The sequence below is a fragment of the Antennarius striatus genome, chromosome 2 (genome assembly GCF_040054535.1).
Source record: "Antennarius striatus isolate MH-2024 chromosome 2, ASM4005453v1, whole genome shotgun sequence".
Classification (NCBI taxonomy): Eukaryota; Metazoa; Chordata; class Actinopteri; order Lophiiformes; family Antennariidae; genus Antennarius; species Antennarius striatus.
The window spans coordinates 14,752,351-14,767,131 of NC_090777.1; the positions used below are offsets into that span (position 1 = coordinate 14,752,351).

The window sequence follows — 14,781 nt, forward strand, 5'->3', positions numbered from 1 at the left end:
ACTTTACTTCCACATAATAATAAATAGTTGACAGTTACAGTTGTAAGAAGTGGTAGCTGAGTGCTAGTCCATGGTATGCCAAAGAACGAACAAGGATTACAATAGAATTGTAAGTAAAATATATTAAAATATGATTTATAAAGTCTCTACTGTATGTAAGCAGAGCAAAGCATTTGGCAGTGCAGCTGTGATGAGTGTAAACAGTACAGACCCTTTTCCTGGTTTACATCCTGCCTCTCAATGGAGCTCTGTCACATTCTCTCAACCATATCACTGTAATTCATGACTGTTATGTACACAAACACACATTTAGGCAACACACACACACACGACCATGTCACACTCGTAATTCCACCTCATTACCAGAGTGAAGGAGGGTGTATGAAGGCAGAAGGAATATGAATAATGTGAGAATGGAGCAGACACCTTTGTGGTTTCACTTTCCTTACTCTCTGATTAATGTTTTGGCCTGGAACTGCATGAGAGAGAGAGAAAATCAGAGAGAGAAAGAACATGAAGGGAGAGGAAACAAAAAAAAAGACTGATGAAAGTCTTTTAGGCTGATGAAAAGGCACAGAAGGGAGGAAGAAGGGACGGAGAGGAAGGAGATGTTAGAGGGGGTCCATTTCGCTTCATTGCTTTCGAAATGTTCAGCAAAACTCATTTGGTGAAGACCATCCTACCAGTTCTGGACTGAAACACTTCTGCACAATGTTTAAGTTTTTGTCAGAGCTCGTTGTGTAATAGGAACATAATGAGATATTCCTGTTAGTGAAAAATTTTATTTGTTCTTTTTGAACCATGCACTCTTTTTAAAATACCTCACTTAATTGGGATGTCTGTGTAGGCTGTCAATTATCCAGGTCATGGTTATCCAAAGCTTCTTCAGTTCTGAAGAACTGAAGAAGTCTCTTGGATGAGAGACAAAACATCTTCAAGAACTTTCTTAAAGTTCAGTGGATTGACTTAATTGGGATGCTTTTTTTATGTCTGTTTCAGCATTTTCACTCACATCCAGCAAGACAGAAAATCTTATGCAAAGTAAAACTATGATAAGAAAACATCAATTTCTATAACACATAATCTAACAATACTAGCACATAATCTGATCTGACTAGAATCACTTGTTTATAGGCTAAATGTTATTTAAATTTAATTTACTGCAATACCTAAATGCTTCAGTTCACTTCATGCTCCAGTGCTATTTTATGCTTCTTCATGTGGTCTCACAACTAAAATATACTGTACTGTTAGTTCTAGGTCGCATGAGAGATTAGCAAAAAAGTTTGTTTTACATCGAACATTTAAAGTGGTGCAGTTACATTTTCACTGATAGATCGCTGATAAGTTAAAACACAACCACAAAGGCTGATATGGAAGAATGGAAGGTATTTTTCCCAGATTCTGAACCTCAGCTAGACAGTTTCTGCTGCTGGGTCTGTTTGCTATAATAAATCTTTTTCTTTTGTGTAGTACAAAAGGGCCTACACGGTTCATGCAGTGCTTAACAAATAAACACGGAAACACACACATGCAAAGTACAGTAATGAAGGTATTGAATAAATGCTTGCCAACTAGGTTCACCTCTTCTCTCTCCCTATCATTTGGAGATGGAAAACATTCCAACTGCTGCTACATAATTTTCACAGTTTGAAGATTGATCGTGGGCCTATCGCAGGGCAGATTCCAATGCTATGCAAACAGATGAGAAGTTAATGAAATACCTTAAAATGGTGCTTTGTGTATGAGAGAAAAATGTTTGTGAAAATTAGGGACATTTTGTTTAAGTATTTGCTGAAAAAGAAGTTTGGTTTTATTGTTTTTATGGTGTCAAAGAAAACCAAAATATGAGAATGAGCTAACCATACATGTTAGTTTGGGAAGTAATATAGGAACAGTTTTCTTGAACCATGAGTCATACTGAAGTACTTCGTTTTAAAAAACTAAACTTTGTAGAACAGTGAATCTATTGAGTTGGAAAACTAATATAGACATACTGTAAGTTCCACACTCTCTGGAATGCATTTACACACACTCAGAACAATCTGTTGTTATACAGCAATAGATGACCATTTTGAGTCTAACATCCCTGCGGAGTTCAGAGCTCTCCTCTGAAATTGAAGCCAGATTATTACAGGACTGTTGTGTGGATCACTTACCGTGTGATAAGGAGTAACAAGAGTTCTTCCATATGGAATTATGATCTAGAAGAGCAGTGTCACGCAATGAGAGTCAAATGCAAAATGTTTTGTTTGCTAAGTGCACTCTCAAAAATTATATTAATCTCGTATGAATAAGAATCTCAGTCTCAACATTGTCAACCTTTCATGAGTTGTGGGGTTTTTTTCTGCTATTCTTACCTCCTTCATGATATTCGCTAAATTGTCTTAGATTATTTCACAATAACAGGATTTTTTTTATACATTCTTTCTTGTCTTTTGAATGCTTCATAAAATTATCAACATTAGGTTCCACAGAGAAACTTTAGGTACAGCAATGCTCTCTTAGTCTTGTATTTTTTTATTCCAAAGTTTTTGGGATTGCGGTCTTGTGAACCACAGATAAATGTATATGAATGATGAGTCCATCCATGTCTCTTAAATGCTTACATCATTGTTTAATTGTTAAGGGAAAAGTTTCCAAAAGAAAACCCTGAATATTGTGGCACTCCTCCTTTGAAGAGGGTGAATCTGCTTTCAATGGAAAACAGACAAGCTATTACTGATTGTGGGTTTGGCTGCCAGCAGAGACAATATAGCAAATGACCTTTGTAAAGAACAACTGATATTTTTATCCACAGTAACGCTAAACATGTGAAAAACGTGAACTGAAGACTCGAAAAAAGCTGCTATTCGTGACAAGACTTTGGCATCTTTTCTGAATTACTGGTCTGAACCAAGAGCAAACCCAAAGGTTGTATGGATTGTGTCAATGCTTTCATTTTGACAGTTAACCATCTGTGATCTGCAGTACCTTAGTGGCAGCACATTCAATTTCTCTTAAGTACAGTGACACGAATGGGAGTTTTCATCCAACAATTAAGTCAGGATCATAACTTTAAATCTGTATTTAAAGTTAATACTTTTATCCAGTTTTTTTTTTTTTTCCCGCTCACTGCTAATGACAGCCGTTTGATTTGTAATTTGTTTTTTTTCAATAATCAGGTTCCTTTTTACCTTGAACTTCCAAATCATTCTTATCCATATTTCCATCATTCCAGTGCCCGAGCAAAATCACCAACCAGCCCGGCAGAGAGTTTGGAAGCACCAAAGACTTCCCTGATTCAGTGCTACAGTTCACACGCAACCATCCCTTGATGTGGCAGCCGGTTCATCCTGCCTTTCGCCAACCTGTGCTTGTAAAGGCAAACATTCCTTACAAGCTAAAGCAAATCGTAGTGGACCGGGTGGAGGCAGAAGATGGCCAATATGACGTTATGTTCATCGGTACAGGTTAGTGTTTGTGAATCCATGTTTTTTATTCATCCATCCATTCATTCATTTTCTGTACCCACTTCATCCACTGTCGCGGGTCGCGGTGTGCTGGACCCTATCCCAGCCGACTGGGGGGGTGAGGCATGGGACACACCGATGCCAGTGTGATCCACAAATAGACAGACAAGCAAGGACACACTCACACCTACGGTCAATTTGGAACGGCCGATTAACCTGAAGTGCATGTCCCACGCACGCCCCCATGTTTTTTATAAAATCTAAATAGTGTTTTGCATACTTTCTGATAATTTTTACTCTCCGTATCCTTTTAGCTGACACTGTGTTGAGTCATATGGATAAACTTGTTTACAGTGGGCGACACTGTGGCGCAGTGGGTAGCGCTGTCGCCGCACAACATGGCGGTTCCGGGTTCGAGTCCCCTATGTTTGCATGCTCTCACTGTGTCTGCATGGGTTCTCTCAGGGTTCTCCGGCTTCCTCCCATCTCCAAAAAGCATGCACTTCAGGTTAATTGGCTGGTCCCAAATTGGTTGTCTGTCTTTGTGTGTGGCTCTGCGGTGCACTGACGTCATGCCCGGAATGTCCTCCGCCTCACGCCCTATGCCAGCTAGGATAGGTTCCAGCTCCCCGTGACCCGCTGCGGCGGATACAGCGGAAGAAAATGGATGGATGGATGGTTTACAGTGGAGGAGTTTTACATAATACAAATGCATTGTGTTCTCTTTGCCTGTCTTTCAGACATTGGTACAGTATTAAAGGTGATTGCCCTTTATAGTAGGAACAGTCTAGAGACAGAAGAGGTCACACTGGAGGAACTTCAAGTTTTTAAAGTAAGTTTTTCTCCATCAGACATAGGTAATCGTCATGCTTAGTTAGCTACAATATAAATATTTGTTTCAGTTTTTCTCACATTCTAAAATATCTCTGTTTACATATTCTTATTGTTGCAGGTGTCAACTCCAATTACGTCAATGGAAATATCTGTAAAAAGAGTAAGTTGATATGAATCACTTACCAACATAAATGTGTTCAATGAATTAAACCAGTTCTTGGAATCATCTTCTTTTAATCATCATTTTAAACAGCAAGCCGTCTTTGTGGGCTCTTCAGAAGGAGTGGCACAAGTGAAGCTGCATCACTGTGAGAGTTATGGGAAAGCCTGTGCTGAGTGCTGCCTGGCAAGAGACCCATACTGCGCCTGGGATGGATCACTGTGTGCACGATATGTACCCAACAGCAAACGTCGCTACCGCAGACAGGACATTAGACATGGCAACCCTGTGCTGCAGTGCATGGATCAGAATCAGAGTGGTAAGCAGCACATGTGTCTTTTGCCTTCTTTGTTCGTCATGCAGAACTATTTTTAGGCACAGAGCCGTACTGCATTCTGCAAAGTTAATGCACTTTTACTGATACAACTCTTACAGGTTCTGGGATCCATTATAAAATGGATTCAGTAATCAGGTCCAGAAATAACATAAAATAAAGCCTCATGTCATAACTGGATGACTGAAATCCAGAAATATGATAATTGATGAACATTTGATGAACATTTCTTTCAATCATTATATGAATTTTTGATCAAAATTTTGATCAAAATTCTTTTCAGAAAGCTGTAGCTAAGCGGATGATGTCCAGAAAATAGTGTTGCCATTACGCACAAGTTATTTGCTGTGGATATAAAGGAGACCAGATTGACAGTCTTGTATATGATGTACATGAGTTTCTAAACCGATGAAGGCCATGGGAAGAGGCTACTGAATGCATGCTAGTCTATGTTTGAAGGGTATCTTTACGTGTTTGGGTTTGTAAGGGACATTTTATGTCTGTGTGTCTCTTTCCCAGGATGGCAGTCTGTGTATATGTTAGGAGTCAGATGTTGTGAAGCAGATGTATCACAACATACAAGTAAATTATTAATTATAGCCCCATAACATCACATCCGTTTAAACACTACACATTCACTGCCTGCAGAAAAGTAACCATGTTATGTATAGAGAGGTATTTTGTCAGCGGGAGATGGTAAGTGTTTACTCAGATATGTGGAGTTGTTTTGTAAGTAAATCAACTTAATGAACAGACTGAAGACTGAGTAAAACATGACTTATTGGGAAAGAGACAGACAAAAATAGATCAGATGTTGACCAAAAAGCTGATTCTTTCAGTTATCTGTGATTACACAAAAAGACACAAAAAGTAAGTTAAAAGACAAATGAAATGGAAAAATAGATAAAAAGCAGAAGACAAAAATTGGGCTGTAGAGACATGAAGAAGAAAGGGTGTGATCATGTGTTGGCAGTTTTTGCTCTCCAGAGTGAGCAGAGGTGATGAAATGTACCTCTGTCAGGGCCCTGGATGGATCCGTGTTTTTTGTGCCAAGGTGTCAGTTTGATTCTTAAGTAAAATTCTAAGATTCATGTGTTTTCTGAAATATCTTCTTAACATTCAGTATTTGTTAGAGATTTATTCTGTATGTAATTAGTTGAAATGACAAGTTATAGCCAGTGAAACTGCTTGAGATTTTCTAATATGTTTGAGAGATAGATGTATGTGTGTAAAATATAAAAGTTTAGCCAATAACTGCTTAGCCTCTCTTTGGAAAAGTACTGCAAAGTTGTAAGGCAGTAGTCTGGCTCTATCTTAGGCTGCAAACAGCATGTCCAAATCTTTAAATTTTGCTAAGCATATTTTGTTGTTTGACCAATCCAAATAAAAATAATATTACACTGATTTGGTTGATTTTAATATTCTGACATAGCCGTACCTTCGCCAATTTCCTCATGACTTTCCATAAAGAGAACTCATAGCAGGGGCCATTACTTTGGCTGTACTCCACAGTCTGACTGTCATTTATTCCAGCGCTTCATAAGCTATCCAAACATTTCTCTTTCACCAGACGAGTTTGAGATGACAGAGGAGAGAGTGGTGTATGCGACAGAGAGCAACAGCACCTTCCTAGAATGTATTCCTCGCTCTCCACAAGCTACCGTTACTTGGCTCATTCAACGTGATGACCGTAAGGAAGAGGTAAGTTGAATGAATGACCTTTAGCTATAAGCATGATTAGAAAACATCACCTCACACAAATATAGAACAGTAGGTACATGGGGAATTTTTTTTTTTAAATGGAAGGAATGAAACTTTTAGCAAATAGTGGCCTGAGAACTTTTAAATGTGACATTTGTGTTTGAACTTGAACTTGTTTACCCTTTAACAGAATTTTGACCGATTGTTGAAATCAAACCATTACATTTCAAAGAAAAATGCACTACCACCTATTTTCCTTGGATTAACCAATTAATGTATCCTTTACCACAAGCCCTGAAAGCTGAAGTGTCACTCAACATTTAAAATGTTACTACAAAAATGCTGATGCTGTGTTCGCCCACACCCAGACTCGTGTTTTCCTTGTTCAAGGGAACACTTAACTCAAATTGGTGCAGTGGTTCACCATTCAAGTATTAAAGCATTACCATTTTTCTCCATTTCTCTGCAAATAAACATTTGACTCCTGTTCCAGCGAACAAAACTACCATGTTGGCACAGGGGTACAGAAGTTAGAGGAAAGAGGTATAAATGAAAATAGAGGAGAAGAAGAAAAGTTTAAGAATGATAAAACTAACAATGGTTGGATTTCATAGTACATTCTTGCTCTTGAAATTCTAGCTGAGAAAGTAGCAAAATGGGGCTTGTTCTCCAGCTTTCTATGCTCATGCAGTGTAGTGGGTTTCATGGTCTGTAGCTAGTTTCATTGTTATAGTCCCAAGTTTTGTAGCAATAGGACAAGATGAAAAGCAATGTATTGTATTGTCCTTATGATAAAAATTTAACAGGTAGTTTTCTATAAGTTAAGTATTTGACGTTTAGAATTGTTTAAAATTAAGCTTTTGACTTTAAAATTTCTGCTACTCCTTTGTTACTTATTCAGTCAAATTTACTTTTTTGATCAAAAGTTGGTGAAAATACTAGAAAGTTAACTGGTTTTAAAGATCCAATTTGTACTTATGTGAGGGGATTCATGGTTAGAAATGGAAATGTTACCTTACCCTATCAATGGCATTATTTATAGCTCTATTTTGTTTATATTAAATCATACCCCCTTTTAACGATGCAGAGATTATATTTAGTTACATTAACACTGTAAACAAGGCTATACATTCTTTCAGAGGTCGTTGTTCAAATTTCAAACTAGTTGAGAGTACTTCTATTTTCCGTTTCTCAACTGAAATTTAAATTATTCAAAATCAATTATTTGTTAAAATCAATATCAAAATCTTACATCAACATGTTGCTCTGTCATATATGGCACATATAATTACATACTCTTCATATGTCTTACTAGGTGAAACTAGATGATCGTGTGATGTCTACAGAGCAAGGCCTCCTTTTTCGCCGTCTCTTCCACCAGGATGAAGGAGTGTACATCTGCTGCTCCCGAGAGCATGGCTTCACACAGACCCTCGTCCGCTTCACCCTCGAAATCCTCCAAGCAGAGACGGTTGATGAACTCATGGCACGAGACAAGGCTGGCCTTTCTGACTCATACAAAGAACGGTCAACAGGTGGCTTTAGGCCCTGGATGCCTTGTAACTCTTACAGCAGGGCCGGCCCTTCAAGCCAATTTGGCCAGTCGCGTATGTGGTTCAAGGACATCATGCAGCTGATCGGGTCATCAAACCTGCCACATGTGGAAGAGTACTGTGAGAGAATGTGGTGCAATGACAAGCTGAGAAGGAAACATAAGAGCATGTTGGAGAAATATCGCCAGGCGCAGGAGAGTGCCAGGAAAGCTCGCAGCAAGAGCTCCAGTGAACGTAACAGGATGCCAAGGGATCTCAGCATTTGGGGGGAGTAATGGAGCAGAAGCAAACAGAGTAAAAAGGGAAAGGGACAAAGGTCACAGTAGACGACTAGAAAACTGTGTTTCAAGGGTCAAAACAACAATCAACTTCTAAAAGTTGAAACTTTGACATTTGGAATTGTAAAAATAAGCTAGATGAGAGCTCAAATGATTAGCATGGATTTTATTTAACCATTGTGTGTGTAGATTGCAGATGGGACCCAAACAATACAAAAACCGCCAAAAGAGACCACTAAACAGAGAGAGCTGTAGCCGAGTTAATGACATTGGATGAAGGGGAGATGAAAACCCAATTTTAAAGGCTGACAACTCCTCCCCTGTCAAATATTAGCCATTGTAAAGTATTCATTGTTTTTGAAATGACCGTGAATTGCTTAAAGCTCAGATTTATAAAAGATATTCATGCTTTTAGACTCAGTCTCTTGGACTCCCATGAAGTTTTTGTGTTTTTGGTAAATTGGGGCTCCAAAAGAGAGGAACATCGCCCTTATTGACTCTGGACTGCAAAATAGCAGATGAAGATGTGACAGAAGGACTCATATGCTTCGACTACCTACCAAGTTTGACACGGTCACATCTCACACAGTTTAACCACTGGAATTAATACCTGGTATTTCCTGTTCTATATTTCATGTCTTGCTCCACACCAAGATCATCTTATGAAATATTCATATGTGACTTGGGTTCAAGACATATCTGACTTTGCATAATATTTATAAACTGAAATCCCACCCACCTTCACACTGAACACATAAGCTTGACTAGCTCAAAGTGCATCAGCGAGAGACGACTGTTGATTGTTCAGCAGATGAGTGGAACTTGTCCTTGTTTTTACTGCTGTAGGTTGAATGTTCCATTATAAACCAGCTACAGATCTAAACTTTTTTTAACGTTTTGGAACAGGAATGAGCTGAAGCTAAATTCTATTTGCTTCCATTGTAATGTACCTCATCTTATTGTGCATAAACCAGTTAACACACAGGGCTGAAATAATAAAAAACAACAACATCTTTTTAAACAGTTGATTTTTTAGCTTCAAATAGTGAAGCCTCAGAGTTTACTGTCATTTAGCATGATTGTGCAGTGCTTTTGTTCTTTCCAACAATCAAAATTCAATATCACCATCTTCTCACTCTGGGTCGAACACACAGTTTTCCCCCAAAGTTCCTCGTCTCTCATAACAATAAATTAAATTCATTATGCTTTCAAATGTTTTTTAAATTGTTTGTGATTTTGATACATGATAATCCTCAATGACATTTCTTCAGTTTTTTCTGAGATATTTTGGAGCTTCATCAATATATTTGACAATATCAAATTGGAATATCAATATAATAATAAACTTTTTCATGTCATACTGGCATTATTATTATAATTTCCACTCAATCGTGTAAACTACATGTAACAGAATACACTGATGGGACCGTTCCAAACTAGTCTACTCTCCTCCTGTGGCCCTGTCTACACCTACATAGATCAACATAATTAATAATAGAAATAATGCACATATAATGTTTCTATCGCTAAAAGTTGCCGGATGAATAATTTATTTTTATTTACTCTTGCATCTTTAATCTTTGTCCTTGTATAAATCTATGTATGAAAGAAATCCAGACTGATGTTATCTATTTTTACTGTGTTTATGTTGGCTGTCGAGTGATGAAGTGCTGGTGATGCAATCAGATTCCAGTGACCCTACTGCGCAATATTAGAAACACAAGCAGCTGTGGGGATTCCTGTAATATGGCTGTATATATATATATATATAAATATATATATATATATATATATATATATATATATATATATATATATATATATATATATATATATATATATACACACAGTATATCTACATTTGAAGAAAGAAGAAAGGTGAAATAATGATACGGTACTATAGATGGTTGTTTTTACAATTTATGACCCCCTATTACAATCCGTTTCACTGCAGTTCATAATTGTTAATAAAAGTGTCAGCTTTTATTAACAGTTTGTGCAGCACAGTATAGTGCACTTTTTCTTCCCGCTAAGGCTTATTTTTTGTGTTTAATAATAGTTACAGTAGACGACTGACTCCATTTATGGTGTTTTGTTTAAAAATGTTGCTACTGTTGTGTACATAAATATCAACAAAATAAAGAGATTACAGGACTATGACATGAATATAAAAACACAAGCACTTGGATTGTAGAATTAGCAGTAGCAAAAACGTGATTTTATTTTTAAAATGTCCCTACTCAAAAGTTGTTTTTTCTGAAAGGATATAAAGAATCATGTTTCTGTTGAAATAGTTTTACAGTGTTTGGTCTAGTCTGTAGTTTGTAAGATGACTAACAAACTAAAACTGTTGTTAGAAAATGGAAAACAATGTATTTTAGGCATAATGTTTGCTATTGACTTAAAATCTGCAGTTAATGAAATGGTATGAAAAGGATTCCAGTTTTACATCAACTGTTATGAGCTGGAAATACAGAAATAATGTCTGACACTGTCTTTGGATTTAAAGTGTAACTAGGCATGATTCATATTCATGCAGAAATGTATATTTACATAAAATGTACAACACAGATTAAATGTTAGTTGTTTGTGTGATGAAAAGCCACTACATATTTTAAAGCTCAACATATTGTAACATTTATGTAAAATATTTGTTCCAAGTACTGATCTTTCATTAGTGTTGTAGTATTTTATTATTAATAGAATAACAAAGGATCAAGCATCCATCAGCGTGATCAATATACTGTGATAAGTTTGATTTTTTTATGCTGCCTTTTTATAAACCTAACCTACACACACACAGAAATGTATTAAAGTACAGGTAACACTCTGTGTCATTTGTAATCCATGGATGATCATTTACTTGATTAATTTCCCCTCATTCTGCTGTAAATTTGTGCTTACTTTGACATCACTGGCAAAAGCCTCATGCATGCTGTACACTTATCTGCTTTTTAACTGCATTAAACACACATTTTCTAACAAAAAAGAAGTGACCCCTGCCTGGCTATTTTAAAGAACTGTGTCACAGGCAACTGGCGCCTGTGACATAAACAGACAATCAGCAGACTTCTGAAATGAGCCACTTTTATAAACCATAGCTCTTCTTGCACAAAAACCCCAGCATGCTCTATTTAACGCTGAATCAACTACATGCAGATTGCTTACCTGCAACAAAGCTGTTTGGTATACAATGTCAGAGTGAAATAAACAAGCTTCACCTCCCACATCAGCTTTCTTTCTTTACATAAACCTGAGGGCTTTATCTTAGCTTTTAATAATGGGTTTAGTTTCAAAACTGTGGTTTGGATTACTTCAGGACAAATTGGGGCAACCTAAACTTCAGGCTCTAAAATAAATGTGGGGAATGACAGTCTCCAAACCTAACATGTGTTAAAACAGATGAGTATCATTACAAAAATCTGGTATTTGTGTGTCTCGGTACACTTAAGCGTTCACTGGTTGGTGTGTGTGTGGTTGTTGGATTACAGCACTAATGCCTAGCCCATTACCTTACCCTGGGCTACTGGGTCTGGTCATGCATGTGATTGGAAGGTAACTGGGCTGCTACATGTGTGTAAAAGTGCAGTAACAACAGCTCATTGTTGCTCCAGCTAACAGACCACCTCATAAAATCCAAAGCTGCAGCCAATGCCACCAAACCACTTTACACCTGGACAAATACTGTGGCCATAAGTACTGGAAGATGGAACAGCATTTTTTACAAAACATAAATCCTATTATTTTTATTGTTCTTTATTATTATTATTATTATTATTATTATTAGTAGTAGTAGTAGTAGTAGTAGTAGTAGTAGTAGTAGTAGTAGTAGTAGTAGTAGTAGTAGTATTTTATTATTATTGTTCAAGATGTTTTAGAATGAGGCTTCTGATGTTGACTTGGTTGACAACTGTTGTGAAAATCATAATTTTTTTGAATAACATTTGCAGATCTATTGAAAATACACAGGGAACTGTACAATCCTACAAAAGGGGAAGACACTGTTCTACACAGACATGTCAAGGCATTGTAGAATCCTGTGACATGTGAGGCCACATTGTCATCTCTGCAAGCAGGGCCACCGCCTTAACCTCTCGGCTCTCGGCCATCGCTGCATGTGTGATGGGAATAAGTAGAGCCACACACTTCAGATTGGCAGTCACATCAACTCCCCACCTTCGTTCAAGCCCAGCTTCCTCCATTAAATTGGTGTGATCTGATTTTCCAAGACACAGTAAAGTGGAATGAACCAAACTGAACAGTACAACAGCTTAGTTCACACACCTGCTTCTGTTTACTTCATCCACCTCAGTGAGGGTTCATCACTGCTTTTGGAAATCCAACATCTTTCAAAACTACAAAGGCTTGTCCATCAGTCTTTTCTTGACATACATACTTGTGGGTGCATTCCAAACCAGTGTAGTACCATTCCAAACCAATGTAGTAATTTTTAAAGAACTCTCACAGACTAATAGACTAATACAGTAGTGTTATATTTTATGGTATGTTATAGTGTTAAAACAATATATTCTTATCATATCCTTATGATCCAGAGTAGTACCGATAAATCTTTTGAACTTAGAGATATTTAACAAACAAACAAAAAAAAAATCACATCACACATGTATGGATAATGAAGAGTCATCATAAACAGTTAATAAACTCGTTCTAAATATATACACCTGTCAGTCACTCTGTCTCTTTTGGCCATTCTCTCTGTGTTAAAATCATTTGATGTTTCCGTAACTAGTGTTGTTGGACAAAGCAGTTTTATAATCTGTTTTTTCTTTATTGCAGCACCTCACAGCATGGTCTTGGCACAGAGCAATTTCCCTGTTAGGGTGTTGGCCTCTCCTGGTTTCCTTTATTTCTGGTCAGTTGCAGAAAAGTTTCCTATTTCTGCATATTTCTCTTTTTCTTTCTTCATTGTGCCTACTGCAGCAACCTTTTGAAGTCATTGATCCTGATTGGAGGCATGAGGCTTTCTTTTCACGTACAGTATGTGTGCTGGAAAGACTCACACTCTCACTAAGTGATCGCAGACTTTGCCGAACAAATATGGTTGCAAATTCTACTATATGCATCTAATTTTTTCCTCTTAATATCCCTTTTAACCCATAAAATTGTGGGACGGCATAATAAATTTTGTTTTGCATTTTAACTTTGTTCCACTTTTTGATACTTTGTATTTATTACTTTGGTACTAGAGTAAAACTGGTTTCTTAATCAAAAGATTCTATAACATTTCTCTATGATTGAGGCAAATCTCTGTTTTCTAGAATTGCATTATTGTTCTTTGTTGTGGATTGCCCCTTCTCAAATTATAAACAAATTTAGAGCAGATTTTACAATAGAACAAATCAGTTCCTTTGTCTATAAGCAGACTTGCATGTTTCACATGACATATGGACTGCAGATGATCTTACAGTAACTTTTACACAGGAGAATAACGGGCTATGGCAGTAGAAAAGTAGTGGAGGGAATATATCAAGATGAAAGACAACAAATACAAAAGAACAGAAGGCTTCCTTTTGGCTTGTCCTGTTACAGGTCATCGCAGAATGTCATCCTTTTATCATTTCAGATAAACACTCATATTTGTTAAGCAAAATTTTTAATGCCAGATGCCCTCCCTGCCACAACCCTCAGCATCTATCCGGGCTTGGGACCAGCCAACAGTTGACACTGGCTTGTGTCCCAGGGCTGCAGATGCAGGGGATTGAACCCGGGGCAGCAGACGTGTGACGTATGTGCTCTACCACTGAGGTACATCCCTGGTTACAACAAATACAGGAGAGGTGAATGTGAATTTCAGAGAAAGGTCAAAAAAGGAGCAACAAATGGTGATGATGATAGATGAACAGTGATGCGGGGATAAAATGATAATGGAAGTTGGGGGTTGAATTGAAATTGAAGACTGACTTGAGATAGAGGAAAACTTTGCAAGGAGACGCCTGTTTGGTCATTAATCTCTTCTGTTCAATCCTGTTTATCCTCAGGGCCTAACAAATGAACTACTTTTTGATGTTCCACAAACAGTTAGGAGTCAATTAGAGCTGTTAAAGCATGTATTCCAGTCCCAGAAATAAAGCTCATTACTCATTAGATAGATAGCATCATTACACAGCAATCTCACAGGACACAGAGTCCAAGTACATGGCCTACTTTCTACAGGACTGTTCATGGTAATTTATCTTTCAGTATCCAATCTGGCATCATTTTTCATTACAGTACTGACCACTTCATGCTCCACACAACCATAGAGACCACTTCTGTGCTTCTAACTGAAGGTTTGTAACAGAAATGTTTTCATAAACTAGAAAGACATAACTACCCATTATGTACAACTAAATGTGAAGTGCAATTTTAAAATAAATTGATAGCAATACACTAATATGTGACTTGTGAAAAAATCAAAAGGAACTGTTGGACATTGGTGGAGGTGTTGTTTAGGCTGTTTAGCGCCCTT

General features: G+C 37.3%; 1 protein-coding gene across 2 annotated transcripts in view; it reads left to right on the forward strand.

The window, feature by feature from the left end:
- The window catches only part of sema3bl (sema domain, immunoglobulin domain (Ig), short basic domain, secreted, (semaphorin) 3bl), a 71,416-nt gene extending 61,339 nt beyond the window's left edge, over window positions 1-10,077 (forward strand). For both annotated transcript variants that reach the window (XM_068331199.1, XM_068331207.1), the window contains 6 exons: window positions 3,221-3,452; window positions 4,193-4,284; window positions 4,405-4,446; window positions 4,540-4,765; window positions 6,351-6,481; window positions 7,797-10,077. In XM_068331199.1, the coding sequence (XP_068187300.1) occupies window positions 3,221-3,452; window positions 4,193-4,284; window positions 4,405-4,446; window positions 4,540-4,765; window positions 6,351-6,481; window positions 7,797-8,309 (1,236 nt within the window). In that variant the 3' untranslated portion in view covers window positions 8,310-10,077. The remainder of the gene's footprint in view (window positions 1-3,220; window positions 3,453-4,192; window positions 4,285-4,404; window positions 4,447-4,539; window positions 4,766-6,350; window positions 6,482-7,796) is intronic.
- The last annotated feature ends 4,704 nt before the right edge of the window (window positions 10,078-14,781 follow it).